The sequence below is a fragment of the Hemiscyllium ocellatum genome, chromosome 49 (genome assembly GCF_020745735.1).
Source record: "Hemiscyllium ocellatum isolate sHemOce1 chromosome 49, sHemOce1.pat.X.cur, whole genome shotgun sequence".
In the NCBI taxonomy this organism is placed as follows: Eukaryota; Metazoa; Chordata; class Chondrichthyes; order Orectolobiformes; family Hemiscylliidae; genus Hemiscyllium; species Hemiscyllium ocellatum.
Window position 1 is genome coordinate 8,770,857 of NC_083449.1, and position 20,959 is coordinate 8,791,815.

Here is a 20,959-nt window from a genome sequence, read left to right on the forward strand (position 1 = left end):
GCAACATTCAGTCCTTTGGCAAGCAAGGATATCTTCATGGCAAAGTTGGTACACTGTTTCTGATTGCTCAGAATCGCACAGATTCTGGTGCACCAGTGCTGGCAATGGCAAGTCCACACAGCAGGTCAAGTTTGATCTTAATCATCTCCCAGCATTCCCCCCCCCCCCCCCCCACAAGGTTAGAGACTGCAAAGTGTCCATTGTAATAAAGTATAAACCATTTCCTCCTTGTATATAAGTATATACAATACACATATATTCAAGTAAAAGAGGCAGCAGCAAAGAAGTAACACAAACTAATCTCGTAGAGATCACCCATATTCTGGTTTGAGTATTGCAGGAGTACCTTATTTGAGGCCATAATTTGTGCGCTTCAGCAGGCTAGAAGCCCTAAGAGCAATTTTAAAATAAATAATTCTCAAGTTAATCAAACTCAAATAGCCCATTTGATTAAATATATTGCCCATACTAGCAAAAAGTTCATTCATTTTAAACTCTGCACTAGAAATTCCCTTCCTACCCATTACTTTCTTATTTTATATGGAAAAGCCCAGGCATGGACGAATTAAGCAAACCTGTTCTTATACTTCCAGCATTGCTAGGATGTAATACTCTTTGAAGTTTTCCTACTAAAAACATCTATATTATCTAAAATTTAGATTAGTTCTGCAATATATTGTATTCTCTTTTTTTAAAAAAGAAATCATTAACCTTGTGCCCAATTAAATGGTCTGATCTACAGCTTTACTTAACAATAATTAGAATTAAGTGTAGAAACCTGATGGTGATTTTGAGCAGAAAAGTTGGTAATGAATATTGGCTGGAGGACAATGCTGTCTCCAAGTTATGGTAACATGACACAAAGCTTTCAAACGACACTGAAATTTTTCTAATATTGAGCTAACCTCAGAATTTAGATATTGGTACAATCTTAAATTTATAAACAACACTGTTCAGTATTAAGTATCTAAGTGAAGATAATAGCTCAGCCAGACACTCCTTAGATCTAACAGCCTTATCCAAAAATAAATCAAATCAACCAGTGTGTATTCTTACAAGCTCCATACACAAAGCAAAGATATTTAGACTTAGTGTCCATGTATGAAATCAAATCCCTTGATAATTTAGTCAGTAGTATATTATAGTATAAAGTGCCTGTAATTAATTCAAAAATGGATAATTGCAAATTACTTCCAAATTTCAAAACAATATTGAGAACAATCCAAACACTAAACCCGTATGTTTACAGTCAGTAGGCAATAGAGAAATCCACCTCTACATTGTGAATTGGCACTGAATGGACAGTTTCATTCCCCCATGCATATCACCAGGTCTGGCATACCTATCCTTATACTGTGCCTAACCGGGTTTTGCTGGGAACCCAATGGGATCAGAAATTTGGAGCATAAGGCTGCCTGCTTGGCAGATGCATATACTTACCCATTACTTTAGAAACAGCATCAGTTTCATCAGTATAAGCCAAACATCTTGATAATCTTCAGACTGATTGAACAAAATAGCATTATTATAACGTTGCCCCCTTGGGGGTTAAAAATCTTCAATGTTCATATAAGGCTCCAAAATCGTGGATCATATTAAAAGCACAATGAAGAGTCACTGTATACTAGTAGATTTTCCTTTTGATAGGATGAAAGCATGTCGATTTCCAATATCAGCTCAGAGGTAACATTAAAGACACATTACTCCCCATTGGCCACACTTCAACAGTTAAAGCAAGGGCCAGGCATTTGTCCCTGTTTTTTTATGTCTTGTTGCCAGTCTCAAAGGTGAAATGCTGGGGCCTGCCTGCCCCTATTTTCAGAATCCCCTCGGGAAAAAGTTATCCAGCAGTGGTCATCGGGTAGGCACGAGGTAGGTTCTGCCCCCAGTGGGTATCCTGGTTCCAATCAACCCTATCAGGGCTGGCATACGGCATTTGAGATCGTGAGGACACTGAATATAATTTGTTTTATCTGTAACTTGCATCATGGTTCAGTCCGGTTCTGGCCATCCCAATAGAAAACCACCACTCACCTCATTTGCGACTGGAAATTCCTGGACTGGTTTGTACTGTTGGTCTGGATCATGTCAGTGACTCCAAACAGAAAACATTGCAAAAGCATAGGGTTAAATAAAGGTAATTGAACTTCTTGATTATTGTTCAATTGTTCTTCACCTCTATCAGACAGATAGGCACATGTTTCAGTCTTGTAACACAAACCATTCATATTCAGGGTATTCCTAGAATTTTATGCCATTTACATCCATATCACACTTGGACATACTGAGCAAATTTGGCCAGTTTGGTCTTGCAGTTAGAGGCATGCTTCATTAACATAACTATAGTTCCCGGGATGGGATCCGGTTTAGGATGGCGCAAGTCACTCATTTCCATGATATAGACTATGAAGACTGAATGCTTCATTTTCAAAAGAAGGAAAAGTTTCAACAAGTGGATGATTTAAATTAAAGCTGGGGACAATCAGGAGATAATTAGATTCCCTACTGTTTGGAAACAGACTCAAGTCCACACCAGTCCTACAGAGAATAACCCACCTAGCCCCGTTTCTCTCTGACTAATGCACCTAACACTATGGGCAATTTAGCATGGCCGATTCACCTGACCTGCACATTTGGACTATGGGAAAAAACGGGAGCACCCGGAGGAAACCCACACAGACACGGGGAGAATGTGGTAGTTGAAAGTGTACAAATTGAGACATTATGTTGCGCTTATGCAGGACATTGATGAGGCAACTTTTGATGTACTGTGTACAGAATTGGTCACCCTCCTGTAGGAAGGTTGTTATTAAATTGCAAACCACGCAGAAAAGATTTGCATGGATATTACTGAGATTGGAGGGTTTGAACTATCAAGAGAGGCTGGGACTCCTTTCCCTGTGGTGTAGGAAGTTGAGGGGTGAACCAACATCAGGGGCACAGACAGGGTGAATACTAAAGGTGTTTATCCCCAGTGGGGAACTCCTAAAATAGAGGGCATAGTTTATGCTGAGAGGAAATGATTTAAAAAGTCTGTGAGGAGTAACTTTTTCACTTGGACGATGATGCAAGAATGGAATGAGCTACCAGAGGAAGTGGTAGATGCAGGTACATTTACAACATTTTAAAAAAAAACATTTCAATAGATACATGAATAGGACAGGTTGAGAGGCAGACAAACTGGACAAGTTTAGTTTGGAAAATCTGGCCAGCATGGCTTAGTTGGGCCAAAAGCCCTGATTCCATTCTATGTGACTCAGTAAAATATCTTCAGCTGAGTTGAAACAATGTGGTCAGGATTTGACCAATTCATTGGCTGACCACCAGGGAAATTCTGGAAGGAGGAGCACACTTTGAGATAAAATGAGTGGAGCAAAAGACTTCTCATGAAGGGCTATGGAGACCAACATTCGCAAATACAGGTTCTTGTACAAGCCCACGTTATCAGAAAATCTCTCTTTAGAAAAAAATGCTTAATATGTTGATGAGTAATTGCATTACAGCCAACACACATTTTAAAAGTTCATACTTTAAGTTAAGTCAGATGAGGTAAGATATGAATACGTTTTATGTTGAGTGTTGCTATCTGAAAGGTTAAATAAAGAAGGGTTTGTTGATTGAACTACTGAGTCGGTTCCCTGCCTTTTGTATGCAAGTTAACCAAGATGAGTGTCCCCTCCGACAACATTGCAATTTACAACTGATGACTTCTTCCATTTTGATCCATACCTGACAAAGTGAGGGTGAGTGGCTCACTACAGTTGACAACACGGGTAACGGCATTTTCAGCACCACAGGTGTACACAGCATCCTCCCCCTCAGATGGCACAGTAACATGGAAAGTGGCTGTCCTGGAGTCAATGACTGTTGTGTTACCCAGGAGCTCGTGGTGATGACGGTACAGTAAGAGGTTTATAGGCAGCGTCCCTCTTTCCAAGGTACACTGGATGGTAAAGCGGTCACCAATGGATATAGTGGAGCCCTTCAGATCTGAGTTGATGGATGGGCAGCTCACTGGGACTGGGAAGGAGAGAGAAGATTCCAGCATTGCTTAAAGCCCAGGCAACAAAAGTAATGACCTCATCACAAATTGCACACACATGATTTTCTTCACACAAAGACACATTGCCAGTGGTGAAGGTCCAGAGTTAGGTATAAACATCAAATCTTCGGTACAGAAAGAGGTAATTCGGTCTCTCGAGTATTACCTTTCAAAAACAAGCATCTTTCTATTCGAACTCTATTTTCATCAGGTTACTTCTTGGGGCTACAGGAATCAAAGGGTATGGAGTAAACAATGAACCAGAGCACTGAGTTGGATGATCAAACTGAATGGTAAAGCAGTCTTTGAAGGGCTGAATGGCCTATTCCTGTTCCTATTTTGTGTGATGCGATGAAAGAAGGAATCGTGTCAGATCATCTGTTACCTCCAAGATTTCATACATATTAAAACACACATTCCACACCTTTGAGCTATGCTGCCATACCTTAATTTACTTCAGTTTGGTTAACACAATGTGACTTTTATTCACTTACTGTGGCCAGACAGAAAGCTCAAATGGCAGGTTTATGAAAAACTGGATAATAAATAAAGCATGCTGGGAAATCTAGCCAGACACTGACCAAAGTATCGCATAAAAGCACTGAAATAAACAAGCTACAAACCCAGACAGACTGTAGCTGCAGATAATATAATATACAATTCACACAGCCTATTCCCTTAAAAATAGGGTTCTTTTCCAGAACAGAGCGGTTTCTCACACCCTTGTTTAGGAAAGGCTACCTGACCTCCATGCCCCCAACGCTTAGAAATGGAGGCCTAAGGACCACCCACCATCAACACTAATGCATGATTGGGTCCAATTGGCCAGGGTGATCAAGCTCTGATAGATCTGTTTGTCGGCATCAAAGACCCTCCCAAAAAGATAAGAACACTTCCAGGTATTATAATCACCACAACACAACCCTCAGGAGCGGTAGCTCAAGACAAAGAAACATGAAAAGAAGATGACCCTTGGACCACCAGAAGAAGAAGACCAAATGATCATTGCTATGTGGATGAAGGCTAATATCTAGTGTGGTGGTATTTGTACATTCAAAGTTGAAGATTTCAGATAGTTAATTAAACTTACAGCATTAATTATCAGTTTGTAGTGTATTGTTATTATAGTATTAGCTGTGTTGAAATTGATAAAAAGTCATTTCTTATTAATGTTATGAGTTGACCTGCAGTTCTTTGCTGAACATAAGAGTCAAACTGCACTGTGGCAGACGCAAGAAATTGGTGACTCTGGTGGGACTCGATAAGAAGTTACTTTGTTGTTGCAAAATTGAACCCATAGAACCTAATATTCCCTCATTTTTTGTCTGTGCCTGAATTAAGAGGACAAAATCACACATGCACTGCTCCCTCACAGCACCAGGGTCCCAGGTTCGATTCCAGCCTCGGGCAACTGTCTGTGTGGAGTTTGCACATTCTCACTGTGTCTGCGTGGGTTTCCTCCGGGTGCTCCGGTTTCCTCCCACAGTCCAAAGATGTGCAGGTTAAGTGAATTGGTCATAATAAATTACCCGTAGAGTTAGGTGCATTAGTTTTGGTGGGTTACTCTTTGGAGGGTCGGTGTGGACTAGTTGGAGTGAAGGGCCTGTTTCCACATTGTAAAGAATCTAATAAAAATGGTTGGGAATTCAAGTAAATCGGTTGGGAATTCAAGTTCAGGCAAGATGTGCAGCAGTGTGCCATGTGAACAGAGAATTGTGGTTCTCCACTAGCCTTCCCAGAGAATCCAACCTGTTTAGCACCCCTGGAGACAACCCTTGTTGCAGTGAACATGATTACCACTGAAAGACAGGTCAGGGACACCGATGCCCCACTGTCAACATACACTAACCCATTTACAGTCTTGTAATTAGCGGAATTTGCTAAAAAGATTTCAGAATTTGAGCCATCTGCACATCGTAGTCAGGCAACAGAAAGCTTTGCATGGATTAGATGAGAGAGAAAGAGAAGATAAAACTCATCGTAATGTGTTTGAGCCAGTCAGTACGATCTGCAACTGCAGTCTCTGGACGTAGGGGAACGATCCCAAGCCACCACGAAAGAAGTGATTCTCACAGCAGTTGGGTACAATAAACGAGACCCCATTGACGGGCTAAACTAGTGCAGTCAAAAGAAGAGAGAACAGCCTCCAGCCCACCAATCGTTCACATGTATATTTATCGTGAGTGTTTGGGGATTTAAACAGGGATCTGTTATCTGAGGCTGATATAATGAAGTGGACTAGGACTCTTAATTTCATATATCACTGAAGAGAGCAGGAGGACGTGTGAACTTCAGTCCTTCAGAGCCAACCCCCAATTCTGAGGAGAATGTCTCTGATGTGGGGGAATGAAGCACACTATCTAAACAGAATAAAAATAGGGAAAGAAGGGAAAATACTTCTTTCCTGAGTCTCAATCCAGTATGGAGTTTGAAGGAAGAGGAGGTAATTGTTATCAAAGGAACCCAGCAACAGGGAGAGATAGAAAGACACAGCAGGGGAACATGTGATGCTACCACTGCGGGCAGACAGGACACTATGCTCGAGAATGTGGAGTCTATGTGTGGGAGGCACAACATTACAATAACTTTATTTTATTTGTCCTTACAGAAGAAAGGAAACAATGGTTGATCAACCTTACTAGCACCAAAAACTCCAACTAACAGTAATACACTTAACTAATTCCTAATAAACCTCACTTGAACTCTTTGTCCCTTACTGACACTACTTTATTTTCTACTTACAGATGTGTGCACAACTGGCTGTGCCCTGCATTAATCACCCTAGTCAGTTGCAGTCAATGTGCTTTAGGTAGGCCGCCATGAACTTTGGGAGGTAATTTCAGGATGTTGACCTAGCAACACTAAAGGAACAGTTGATATATTTCTAAGTCAGGATGTTGAGTGGATCGGAGGGTAAAATTCTAGGGGGTGGTGTTCCCACGTATCTCCTGCCCTTGTCCTTCCAGATGGAAGTGGTCATGGGTTTGGAAATTCTTTCTGAGGAACTTTGGTGAATTTTGCAGGTGGCACACATTGCTGAGACTGAGCATTTATATTGGAGCGAGTGGATGTTTGTGGATGTGGTGCCAATCAAGTGGGAGCTACTTTGTTCTGGATGGTGTTGAACTTCTCAGGGTGATCAGGGCTGCATCCAGACAAGTGGGAGTATTGATAGGGCAAGTCCAGTTCGGTTTTTGGTCAATGAGAATACCCAGGACTTTGGTTGTGTGGAGACTCAATAATAGTATTACAGAATGGTCAAGAGGCTGATGGTTAGATTCTCTCTCTCAGTGGTTACCCCCAGAATGTTGATGGTGAAGGGACTCAGTGATGGTAACACTATTGACAATCAAGAGGCGATGGTTAGAATCTTTCTTATTGCAGATGGTGTTTGTATGGTGCAGATGTTACTTGCTAAGTTGTCAACACAAGTCTAGGTATTATCCAGATCTTGCTACATTTTGACGCAGACTGCTTCTGTACCTGAGGCGTGTGGAATGGAACTGAAGAATAGAATCATAGAGATGAACAGCACAGAAACAAACACTTCAATCAAACTCAACCATGCCGACCAGATACCCTAAAATAATCTGATCCTATTTGCCAGCACTTGGATCATATCCCTCGAAACCTTTCCCATTCATGTATCCATCCAGATGCCTTTTAAATGTTGTAAATTAACCTATCCCTACCACTCCCTCTCGCAGCTCATTCCATACATGCAACATCCTCTGTGTGAAAACAAAATTCCCCTTAGGCCCCTTTTAAATCTGTCTCATTTCACCTTAATTCTATTCCCTCTAAGTTTGGACTCCCCTACCCTTGGAGAAAAGACCTTTTCTATTCACCCTATCCATGCCACTCATGTTTTTTATAAACCTCCAAATTTTACGAAACTCAGTCTTAACTGATCCAGGGAAAATAGCTCCAGCCTATTCAGCATTTCCCTATTCCTCAAACCCTTCAACCTTGGCAAGATCCTTGTATATCTTTTCCCAAAACCTTTCAAACTTAACATCTCTCCTACAGCAAGAAAACCAGAATTGAATGCAGTATTACAAAAAGAAAATGGCCTAACTAATGTCCTGTACAGTGAGAACATTACATCCCAATTCTTATACTCAATACACTCACCAAGTGTATGTAAGTGTACCAAACACCACCACCTTCACTATCCTGTCTGCCTGCAACTTCACTTTCAAGGAATTGTGAACCTGCATCCCTCAGTCTCTTTGTGAGGCAATATTCCCCTGGATGCTACCACTAAGTGCATAAATCCTGCCCAGATTTGACTTACCAAAATTCAACACCACACTTTATCTAATATTTGTCCAATTTGGAATACATTGAACAGTTCTGGCTCCCTGTGTTTGAGAAAATATAGTCTGGGAAGTGAGGCAGTGCAGAGAAGATTCACTCAGCTGATCCCGGATATGGAGGGACTGTCTGATGAGGAAAAGGTCGGGTCTATCCTGGTTGGAGTTCAGAAGAATGAGACGTGACCTCATTGAACATTCTTAGAGAGACTTGAAAAGGGAGCCAGAGAGAAATTGTTTTCCCTTGTTTGGGATAGTCTAAGACCAGAGGAGCATTATCTCAGAATAAATGATGTTACCCATTGAAGATGGAAATGGGGAGGAATTTATTTTCTGTGAGGGAGCTAATCAGTGGGATTCTTTACCGCTCAGAGATGTTGAGCCTGGCTCACTGAGTATATTCAAGCAGAGATAAAGAGATTTTTAATCAGGAAGGGGAATCAATGGTGATGGGAGGGTGAGCATTTGGGTGGGGTGGGGGGTATGACATAAATGTGGAGTTGAGGATGATTAGATCAGAAATGCTCCCATTTCACAGTGCGGATTCTATGGGCTGAATGGTGTACTCCCACTCCAACATCTTTGTGAAAACAGTCGAGTTACATGCACTGTACATATGCCAAACGCTTGCAGAGAGTTGGGCCAAATTTCACAGTAAGAGGTCCTTCACAGCCAAATGATCTCCATTTAGAAACTGGTCCCAGGATCACACCAGAGATGAATGTTGGTGATCTATCAATTATAGAACACTCCTCATGAAATTAACTCTCATCCCCAGCAGCTAAATTTGAAGAGTAAAACTGGGACTATTGCAACTGCAATAAAAGATGACATGAAGATATCGGTCAACCTGAGAAACCTATTATGACGAATAGTCTTGGACCGGTATGCAACCTCTGTGTCAACCAATATGTCCCATCTCTTCCATTGCCAATGCCAGTTTGTTGCACCTTGAGTTCAAACTCATGCAAATTGTCCTAATCTGTTTCAAGACTAGAAACGAAAGACCATTTCCATTTAGCCAGATCAGCCCTCGTGAACCATGGTTTCCATCCCATGTTAGCCTTCCCCCACACCTCCCACCGCACTACGGCCACTCGGTTTACTCACTCTGGACAGTGACTTCCACCGGGAGAGACATGAATGTTGAAAGTTTCTGGAAAACCATGCAGCGGTACCATCCTGAATCCATTAGGGTCGCTTCTTGGATGTGATAGATATTGTGAGATTCAGAATCAGAGCTTACGATGATTTCGTTTCTGGAGAAGGAAATATGTCCTCTCCCACACAGGTGATCCTGGGCACAGGTACAATTCAGTGTGATGGAATCACCGGCTCTCTGCAGCCTGGGATTCACCTGTAATCTCACTGGACTTTCTGAAATTGACAGAAAGGTTAAAATGTTTTGTGATGTAAACCATAGGATTTTGATTAATCATTTTCAATATCTGTTGTTTGGATATTTGCTTCACAATTAGAGTGAGTGTGACGATGTCAGCCAGGTGGAACATATAGAATATGAGTTCCCCGATTGGGGCTGTTAACCTGGTCAAATCGGAGAGTCCTGGTTGAAAGATGTAAACAGTGATGGCAGAGATTTAGGAGCCAGCTCTGAGCTAGCCGGGTCCGTATCATGTACTATACGTAAGTAACTAATTGACTGAATACCAGCCTCTGTCGACTTATTTCAGCAGCAATTAACTGATGCATTTTCATCTCTGCATTTGATGTTCATCATTAACTCACAGGTATTTCTGACACCATTCCATCTAAAATCAGTTTGAAAGCATGAATATAGACTGAGTAGCTTTATGTATTTACATAGAACTTAGAATATTACAGTGCAGTACAGGCCCTTCAGTCCTCGATGTTGCGCCGACCTGTCATACCAATCTGAAGCCCATCTAACCTACACTATTCCATGTACGTCCATATGCTTGTCTATTTAGATTGCTTTTTGTTGGAATGATAGGTAGTGCAGTTGTGAGAGATCTCTTGGGATGAACATGCATAGCATGATAGAATTTTTCATTAGAGTGGAGAGTGAGATTCTGAGACTAGGTTTCTGAATGTTAATAAGGTAAACTATGGTAGTATGAGGCGTGAGTAGGCTATAAGGGATTGGGAAATGTTACTGCAAAATATGAGAGTGGGCAGCTAGTGGCGAGCATTCAAAGGGCGAATGGGTCAACTACTAAAATTATTTATTCCAACTTGATTTAAGTGAAACGGAAACAGTGGCCAAACTATGGCTTACAGGGGATATTTCAGATAGCATTAGATGCAAAAACAAAAAGGATTTCAAATTAGCAAGAAAAGAAAGAGTAGCCTTGAGGATGAGGAACAGTTCAGAAGTCACCGAAGGGGGACCAAAAGATTGCGTGAGAAGAGGAAACTAGAGTTAGTGTAGGCTTGCTGGGAACATAAAAACTGACTGCAAATATATAAAGAGAAAAGTATTGCTGAAAACTAATCTAAGTCCATTTCACTCGGAAACCAGAGAATTTACAATGAGGAACAAAGAAATGGCTGATGAACTGCATTTATATCTCATTTCTGTCTTCATACAGGAGGAGATGAAAAATGTGCTGGAAATGATGGGGAACACAGAAGTTGTTGAGCCGGAGGAAATAAAGGAATATTGCTAGGGAAATTGATGAGATTGAAGGGAGATTGATCCTCAGGGCCTGACAATCCACATCGCAGAGTGATTAAGGAAGTGGCCATAGAATTTATGGTTGCATTGGTGACAATGTTCAAGGATCCAACAGACTGTCGGGTAGTTCATACAGATTAGGCGTTTGCTGATGTAACCTTGCTATTTAAAAAGGTAAGTAGAGTCATACATTAATACAGCATGGAAATAGGCCCTCTGACCCAACAAAATCCTCTGTTAATTAAAACCATTCACCCAGAAAAGCTCACCTCAGCTCGTAATCTGTTAAAATGTGAGTGTGTGACAGAGAACTCCTAATTTCTACTATGTAAAGAAAAATAATAACTTATTTTCCTAACTCTAATAGTGAATATTAAAAAACAACTATTTACAAATCCAAGTCCCTGTTCTTAACTACTTATTATCTGACTCCAATGCAATAAAAATATGTTGTTCCATTAACACACTTATTAAACATTACATTAGCTTAATCTCAAGACCACACAGTCTCTCTCTTCCCTACTGTCTTCAGTTTTCCTGCTGCTGATCTCTCTGGGTCGTCTTCTTTCTTTTCACTGTGAATAAATGTTACATGAAAAGGTACCATTGATAGAGTGTTTTTTCTGATTTCTTTATGAGCACGATGTTGGAAGGGCAGTTAATTTTCTGATATTTTCTACCTCAATGGCAGTTTCTCTCCAACCAGTTTTCAAAATGTCTTCATTCTTATATCACCCAACTTTGGATCTTTTCATTTGGTCAATGTTGGAAAAACATTAAGTTCAAACTCAATTTGGTTTTAGTATCCCATGGCATTATTTAAACTGATTGATTAAATTTGAATTATTGTCAAAACAATAACTCAAGTATCCACTTCACAAGTAAATGTTACATATTCAAAGTTTGTGAGAAGATTTGTAGCTCGGGTGCTCGTTGTTGTGGTTGTGTTCGCCGTGCTGCTCAGCGAACAGAACCACAACAAATGTTACATATTTTCAATTTTCCAGTATTCTCTGGGACTGCCATCCAGTCAGATACAGGGGTTTGTAATCTCTCAGTTCAGACAACATTCCCTCTCTTAAAGGTACAGCACATGCCTTCAAACTTAATAACATAGGATGGTGTGAAAACTGTATTAGAAATGATGGGAAACACAGAGGTTGGTGAGATAGAAGAAGTAACAATATATTGCTGAGGAAATTGATGGGTAAAAATGGAAATCGATCCTCAGTGCCTGACAATATAGGTTAAGGAAGTTGCCTTAGAATTGATTCATTGGCGACCGTGTTTGAGGATCCTACAGATGCTGGGATAGTGCCTGCATATTAAACAGTTGATGATGCAACCTTACTATTTAAAAAGAGAGGTAGGATCATCCAGTAATACAGTAAAAACAGGCCCTTCGGTCCAAACTGATCCATACCAACTATGGTTCCCACTAAGCTAGTTACAATTGCCCTCATTTGGTCTGCATCCCTCTAAACCCTTCCCATCCATGTACCTATCCAAATGTCTTTTTAAAAATGTTACTATTGTACCTGCCTCACCCATTTTCTCTACCAGTCCATTCCATATACGCACCATAGTCTGTGTGAAAAAGTTGCTCCTCAGGTCCTTCTTAAATCTTTCCCCTCTCACCTTAAACCTGTGCCCCCTTGTTTTCATTTCCCCATTCCTGGGGGAAAAAAAAGACTATTTGCATTCATCCTGTCTGTGCCCCTGATGATTTATATGCCTCATTCTCCCACGTTCCAAGGAATAAAATCCTATCCTGGACAACTTCTTCCTCTAACCCAAACCTACTCGTCCTGGCAACATCCTTATCAATCATCTTTGCACTCTTTCCAGTTTAACTATGTTTTCTTATAACAGGGTGCTCAAAACTGTACACAATACTACAATTACAGCCTCACCAACGACTTATACAACAGCAACATAAAGTCCCAATTCTTATGTTCAGTGCCTCCACCGATGAAGGCCAGCATGCTAAATGCCTTAAACAACTTGTCACCCAATTATGCTGCCTTCACCAAACTATGTGTTTGCAGTCCTGGAATCCTTTGTTCCACTCACTTCTCTGGACCTTTATATTAATATCTTGGTTTGACTTTCTAAAGTGTGACAGCTCACACTTATCTGTATTGAATTACATTTGCCAATCCTCACCCCGCTTCCCCATCAATCCCTCAGTAATTGTTGATAACCTCTTCCTTGTTGTCATTAATACTTTCTAATTTTGTAATATCCACCAGCTTACTAAACATGCCTTGTACATTCACATTCAGGCTTCTGAAGAAGGGCTTATGCCCAAAACGTCGATTCTCCTGCTCCTTTGATGCTGCCTGACCTGCTGCGCTTTTCCAGCAACACGTTATTCAGCTCTGATCTCCAGCATCCACAGTCCTCACTTTCTCCCATTTATGTAAATATCAAATAACAAAGGTCCTAGCACCGACCCCTGTGGCGTACCACTGGTCACAGGCTTCCAGTCTGAGAAAAAACCTTCAACCATCACTCTCTGCTTCCTAGAATTCAGCGAAATTTGAGTCCAATTAGTTAGGTTTTCCTGGATTCCAGGCGACCTAACCTTTGTGACTAGTCTGCCATGCAGGGACCTTGTTAAAATCCATGTAGACAACATCCATTGGGCATTATAGGCCAGTCAGCCTCACGTTGGAATTGGGAGTATCAGGGAGATGGGTGATTGGTAAAACCATAAGCATTATAGCCAGCAATTGTTATCAGCTAGAATTAACCACTCAGATTATTACTGCCTTAATAATGCCAATCACTCAGTATCATCCTTTCAGCTGCTGAAATACATTTCTCTCTAGATTTGATGAGAATTAAATCAATCAAATCATGCGACGAACTTTCAAAATAATATTCACATCAAATTCAGGGAATAACATTAGTTTAGACAGTGGATTGGCTAGCCAACAGTGAACAGAGTCAGGATAAATGGATCTTTTTCTGTTCGAGTGGGATATAATGAGTGCAACTCACAGGGTTAAGCCTCTGTCTCCAAACATTTAGAATCTGTATTCATGATTTGGACACAGGGATAGAAGTTACTCCAGGCAAATTTGCAGATAGTGCTAAAATAGTTGGGAAACCAAGTTGCAAGGTAGACATAAGACATTTATAAATAGGACGGAATAGGTTAGGTAATAGTCACAGAATTTGACATTTGATGCGGGTATGATTGGGTTTGCCCATTGTGGTCAAATGAATAGAAATGCAACTTATTATTCAACTAGGAGAGAAACTTCAGAGTGATTTTATTGCAGAGGGATCTGGGTGTCCTTGTGCATGAATCTTATTACAGCAAGGAAGGCAATTGGCAATTGCTGAAAGAATGGTGTAATTGAGTAGGGAAATGTTGCGGCAACTGTACAAGGCCTTAGGGTCTTCACATCCGAAGAACTGTGTGGTGGTTTGGTCCACTTACTTGAGGAGGGATGTAATTGCATTGGGGGCAGTTCAGCAGAGATCCACTCAATCAATTCCAAGGGTTTGTCTTATGTGGAGAGATTAAATGGTTTCGGCCTATACTCTCTGTAGTATAGAAGATTGAGAGGAGGTCCAATTATGGGATATAAGATGCGAAACGGTGGGGTAGGGTCGACAAAGAAACTGGAGAGAGGATGTATCCTCCTGTGAGGCAATCTAGAATGAAAGGTCATTATTTCAGGATAAGGGGCTGAGCAGACTGAAAGCAGATATAAGGAGGGATCCCTTTTCTGAAAGTTGGGAGTCGGGGAAGGGAGGTGTGAATCTGTAGAAATTCACCACTCTGCCCTCCCCAGAGGTTGTGGGGGATGCCAGAACAGTTAATAAATTCGAGGAGGAGGCAGAAGGATTTTTGATTGTGCCAATCTTCAGGCTACTTCCCCATCTGATCAAAATCCCTCAGTAATTATTGATAACCTTTCTTGCTGTCAACCGTACCTCTAATTTTGTATCATCCACCAACTTATTAATCATGCCTTGTTCACCTACAGCCAGATCATTTATGTAAATAACAAATAATACATGTCCCAGCACTGAATCCTGTGGCATACCACAACTCACAGGCCTCCAGTCTGAGAAACAACCTTCAAACACTACTTTCTGCTTCCTACAACCGAGCCAATTTGAATCCAAGAAGGCTTGCTCTCCCTGAATCATAACCTTTGTGACTAGTCTGCCGTGCAGGAACTTGTCAAAGGCCTCACTAAAGTCCATATAGACTACGTCCATTTGGAATTATAGACCAGTCAGCCTGATGTTGGAATTGGGAATGCCAGGGACATGTTGAGGGTTCAACATTGGCCATCGTTTCAAGTCAACATGACGGGTTAAAGAGAGGGGGGCAGGGAGGTGGAGATGAGGCTGAGATATGATCAGCCATAGTTGTACAGAATGGGGGAAGCAGGTTTTGGAGGGACTGAATGGCCTCGTTCAGCTTCTAACCCTTATATTCTAAAGTGAAACATACCTTGCACATTCACATGTTTGTAAGCTGACGTGTATACAGGACCTTTGGGATACTTAACAAACTGCATTTGGCATCGATACCGTCCTGTATCCTCAGACGTAACCCGTTCCTTTTCAAAAGAAACACTTTTATTTCTTGTCTGGATCTCAGCCACAACAGAGCCTTCCCGATAAAACAAATAAATGAATTCATCTTGCGGACCGAACGTGAATTTACAACTCAACTTCAGTGTCTGTGCATACCACAGAGCTTCTGGCTCAGATTCAATACTCATAAGCGAATCAGGAGCTGTCAAGAAAGAAATGGCTTGAATTAATAACGGGGCGTAAGAACCAACCATACCAATCAGCTGCTGCTGCCAGCAAAGTCTCTACTCAACAAGTCCCCAACTCCAGCTCATCATCCAACATGACTTTCCAAGTAGCTGTGTAACCAACCCTTCCACTTATGATTATAAAACAAATTTCCAAAAGGGGCACCGAGTTTTGCTTTCGCAGTGTCTTTTCCCCATTTCAGCCCACTATCCAAAATACAGGAAAAAATAATCAGTAATTCTCAGGAGCAGTGCATCCCATTGACAGGAAATATAGGGGAGCTGGGTATTGTTTAACTGGAGAAAGACTGCAGAAAGCTATGGATCAGAGGGATTTGAGGAGTCTTTGTTTGTGAATCACAAAAAAAATGTTAGCATGCAAATATAGTGGGTTACAGGGAACGCAAATTGTTTTTATTTCAAAGAAAATGGGCTATAAAAGGTGGGAAGTTTTACTAAAGCTATACAGCAAACACATTAGTCAGACTACAGCTAGGATCCAGTGAACAGTTTGAGCACCACATCTAAGGAAGGTTTGACCAACATTGGAGGCAGTCCACAGAAGATTCACTCAGCTGAGCTGGGTAGGAAGGGACTGTCTAATGAGGGAGAAATTGAGTACGTTGGGCCTGTCCTCATTGGAGTTTACAAGAAAGAGAGGTGACCTTATGGAATATTCTTCAAGATTTTTACAGCATTGACGCAGAAGAGGATGTTTCCCCTTGTGTGGGAGAGCCTGAGACAAGAGGGGCATTGCATCAGAATAAGGAGGTGTGGTGAACACTTACTGAAGTTGGAAATGAGAAGGAATTCCTTCTGTGGAATTCTTTGCCGCACAGGGCTGTTGAAGCTGGATCATTGAGTATATACAAGGCTGAAAATTTTAATTGGGAAGGAGAGTTGAGGGTGACTGGGGAGCATAGAGTTGTAGATGATCAGACAGATTGCGATATCATTGAATAATGGAGCAAATGCAATGGGCTGAATGGCCTAATTCTGATCCCACATCTCAAGAATTTGTGAATGCAAGTATCACAAGTCACTGCTCTGCTGATACAGCAGTCAATGCCTGCTATGTACAGAACAGATACTGCTGAGATCAACTAGTCTTTCTGTGCTGTTAATGTTAGGAAAGGAGAACCATTTCCTAATGTCCTGCATTGACTGTGGAAGAGAAACTGTCAAGTGGGCGGGAAGGGGGTTTCAAAATGATTAAAAGAATGCATCAGACTCAGCGTCACAGAGTCGTCAACTCATAGGTTCATACAACACAGTAATAGACACTTCGGTCCAACAAGTTCATGCCGATCATAATCCCAAACTAAACTAGCCCCATCTGCCTGAGCTTGGCTCATATCCCTGCAAACATTTTTTAAAAAATTCATGCATTTAGCCAAATGTTTTTCAAACTTACAGCTGTACCCACATCCATCACTTCCTCTGGAAGTTCATTCCACATATGAACCGCACTGTGTAAAATCAATTGTCCTTCATGTCCTTCTTAAATTTCTCTCCTATTATTTTAAAAATATGCCCACTAGTCTTGAATTCCCCCACCCTCAGGAAAGATTCCTGCCATCCCCTCATGATTTTGAAAACCTTTATTACGAACACCCTTCAACCTCATGTACTCCAGCCAATCCAACATATTTTTATAACTCAAACCCTCCATTCCCAGCAACATCCTGGTAAATCTTTTCTGAACCCCCTTCTGTGGAATAATAGCTTTCCTTTAACAGGGCAGCCAGAACTGGACACAGAACTCCAGAAGAGGCCTCACCAACATACTCTACAATCTCAACATGACATCCAATCCCCTATATTCAAAGGTCTGAGCAATGAAGACAAACAAACACCTTAACCATCCTGTCTACCTGTGACGCAAATTTGAAGGAATTGTGCTCCTGAATCCTAAGCCTCTCTATTCAACTACACTACCCAAGGCCCTTTTAATTGTAGAAGCTCTGCCTTTGTTTGTTTTACCAAAAAGTAACACTGCACATTTATCCAAATTAAACTCCTTCTCCCACTCCTCAGCCCACTGACCCGATCACGTTTTACGGCCAGAGGTAGGGTTGTAGTTGAAGTAATGGCTCCTCTTTTCCCAACATGTTTAATTGATGATCTGGATCTTGTTGTACAGAGGGAGCATTTCCAAGTTTGCAGATTGCATAAAATCCCAGGAGAATCGTAAAATGTAAGGAGAAATAGTGCGGAAATCCAATAGGACATTGACAAATTGGTGGCATGGGCAGAGCTGTGGCAGATGCCATTCAATGTAAAGAGAAGAATGAGGTGCGGCACTTTGGTGGGAAGAACATTGAACTTCAATACAAAGTAGGGGGATACAATTCTACAGAGGGGTGTAGGAGCAGAGGGAGCTCGGGTACATGTCCACAAATCAGTGAAGGTGGAATGACAAGGGGAGAGCGATTAATAAAATACACAATGCCTTTGGCTTTATTAATAGAGTTGTAGAGTCTGCCAGCAGGGCGGTAATTTTGAATTTGTACAAGACACCAGTTAGACCTCAGCTGGTGTACTGTGTACACTTGTTGGTACCATGTTATAACAAAGTAATGGGGGAATGGGGCGGGGTTTGGGGGAGCACAGAAGTGGTTTATGGGTGTGCTTTTCCAGCACCTCTCTAATTTAGACTCTGGTTTCCAGCATCTGCAGTCATTGTTTTTACCTAAGATTCCATGGATGAGAAACTTCAGCACTTGGGCTTTAATGGAGTATGATGCTTTTCAGTCTATAAAGAACACGGTATCTGAATTAAACTGTGAGCTTTGTTTTGATTTAAATTGTGAAATAACCAGGAATTTGGTTCATAAAGGAAGCTGGTTTTCTTTTAGCAAGAGATTGTTTCAGTTCAGATCATTTTCCCTCTGGGAGTGCAACAGCAGGATGTTTTCTTCTTGTTTTTCTTCTAATTTGTGAAGCCTCCAAGCTAGGACAGCTTGATATAGAAACTTAAAATTCTCAGAGGTGTAAAATATATAAGAAAACACTCACGCCCTCGAAAAAGCGAGACTATCACTCAAACAGACTCGTGGATGAAACATGACATTGAAAAGACAGAAATGGAAAAAAGGAGCCAGTTAAGTCGAAGGCTTCAAGAGTTGGGTGATGATGATAGAAATATCGAAAATAGGAGGAGTAGGCCATTTGGCCATTCACGAGAGCTCTGTCATTCAATGGGATAGTCTCCATCCCGTTCCCCATTTTAACAGCTTTAATAACAAACTATATATGAACTTAAGGGGCAGGGTCATATGTACCGGTCATATCACAGATTAGCAATCAAGTGGACCAGGGTGACAACCAAAAGGGTGAGTTTGAATCCCCCCGCTTTCCTACGAGATCCGCTGGGTAACAGTGATCCAGGCTCAGTGAGATCTGCACATGAGATGGTATCTGTCGAAACAATGCCACCCACTCACTTCCCATCATCAGAAGAGTCCTTCTGGGAGACTGCTGCCTGTTCTTAGCCCTTCCCTTTCCCTTTCCAGAACCAATTGCCTCCAACTTTCAAGTGGGCAAGCTGCCCAGTACAAGGGCATGTGACTCACATTGTGGCAGCAATGCCTGAGAAAGTTTGGGGGTGGGATGTGGGGGTGTGGAAGGCACCGTCAATCGATTTAGTGAAGACCCGCAAACCTTTATGCTTCACAGCTGCACTGATGCTAACCCATGAGAAGACCAACATCTTTACTATTCCTACCCCTGTCTATCTTTGGGAGTTATTAGAAATACACCCCAACTCACAGGATACTCTCACAAGAATGCTGTTACTGTAGGGTGTTGTATGTGCCGATGTGGAATATTGGCATCTGTACTCTCCATCATCCTCCTTTGTAGCAGCCTCAATGATGTAAGTCTTCTCCCTGAACTCTTTGGTAGTTTTGTTTACGATCCAGTTATAGGTTGTTGAACGAAGCTCCCGACCGGCATTGCAGCTAAGAGTGATCCGGTCGCCCGTTAAGAATCTGTCCCACATTGGCTCCATCGTTAGTACAGGTGCTCCAATCTCCACTGAGGAACCTAATCCACAGAAAAACATACACAACCACAATGGGAAGCACTGAAATTTGCTTGCTGCAGTAGCTTGCCACTCAGACAACTCAAATTGGCTTAGGCTGATGAGTGGTAAGTAACATTTCCAACTCACAAGTTCCAGACAACGACTATCTCCAATAAGAGAGAATCGAACCATCACCCGTTGACATTCTCTGAATTGTTACCATTTCTGAATTGCCTCAATATCAATATCTAGGGGTTACCAGTGAGAGAGAATCTCACCAGCCCCTTCACTTTCAAAGATATTACCATGACTGCATCCATCACACTATCAGTGGGAGTGGGGGAGGTTTACTATTGAGAGAGAATTGAAACATCTCCCTTTGGTGTTCTATTGTGTTATTATCACTAAAGTCCCCACTATCAACATGGTATCTGTCGAAACAATGCCACCCACTCACTTCCCATCATCAGAAGAGTCCTTCTGGGAGACTGCTGCCTGTTCTTAGCCCTTCCCTTTCACTTTCCAGATCCAATTGCCTCCAACTTTCAAGTGGGCAAGCTGCCCAGTACAAGGGCATGTGACTCACATTGTGGCAGCAATGCCTGAGAAAGTTTGGGGGTGGGATGTGGGGGTGTGGAAGGCACCGTCAATCGATTTAGTGAAGACCCGCAAACCTTTGCGCTTCATAGCTGCACTGATGCTAACCCATGAGAAGACCAACATCCTTACTATTCCTACCCCTGTCTATCCCTACTACTGAGGGATAATTTAACCATCAACCCCTTCATTTTCCCCATTATCAACATTCTGGAGGCTATGTTGAGAGATCATAACCAGTGCCACCCATCCTTCCCGCTCCACAACAACATTTGGGTTGCTATCATTCAAAGCAAATCTAACCATCAGCCCCTCATTGGTGTTAGCATCACTGAATCACCCATTATCAACATCATGGGGATGACCGTCAAGAAAAACCCTAACCAACAGCCCTTGACTTTTAATATCCAGAAACTGGATTGGACTCACCATGTAAACACAATTGCTACAAGAGCAGGTCAGAGGCTGGGAAGCCTGCAGTGAATAACCCACCTTTGGACTCCACAAAGCCTGTCCCATTATCAACAA

The 20,959-nt window shown here is 41.7% G+C and overlaps 1 protein-coding gene across 6 annotated transcripts in view; it reads right to left on the reverse strand.

The window, feature by feature from the left end:
* The window catches only part of LOC132837093 (Fc receptor-like protein 5), an 85,093-nt gene that overhangs the window by 15,677 nt on the left and 48,457 nt on the right, over nt 1–20,959 (reverse strand). For 5 of the 6 annotated variants that reach the window (XM_060856780.1, XM_060856782.1, XM_060856783.1 and 2 more), the window contains 4 exons: nt 19,579–19,854; nt 15,495–15,782; nt 9,469–9,735; nt 3,730–4,020 (listed from right to left, as the gene is read on the reverse strand). In XM_060856780.1, the coding sequence (XP_060712763.1) occupies nt 3,730–4,020; nt 9,469–9,735; nt 15,495–15,782; nt 19,579–19,854 (1,122 nt within the window). The remainder of the gene's footprint in view (nt 1–3,729; nt 4,021–9,468; nt 9,736–15,494; nt 15,783–19,578; nt 19,855–20,959) is intronic. The other variant, XM_060856785.1, reaches the window with a different exon arrangement.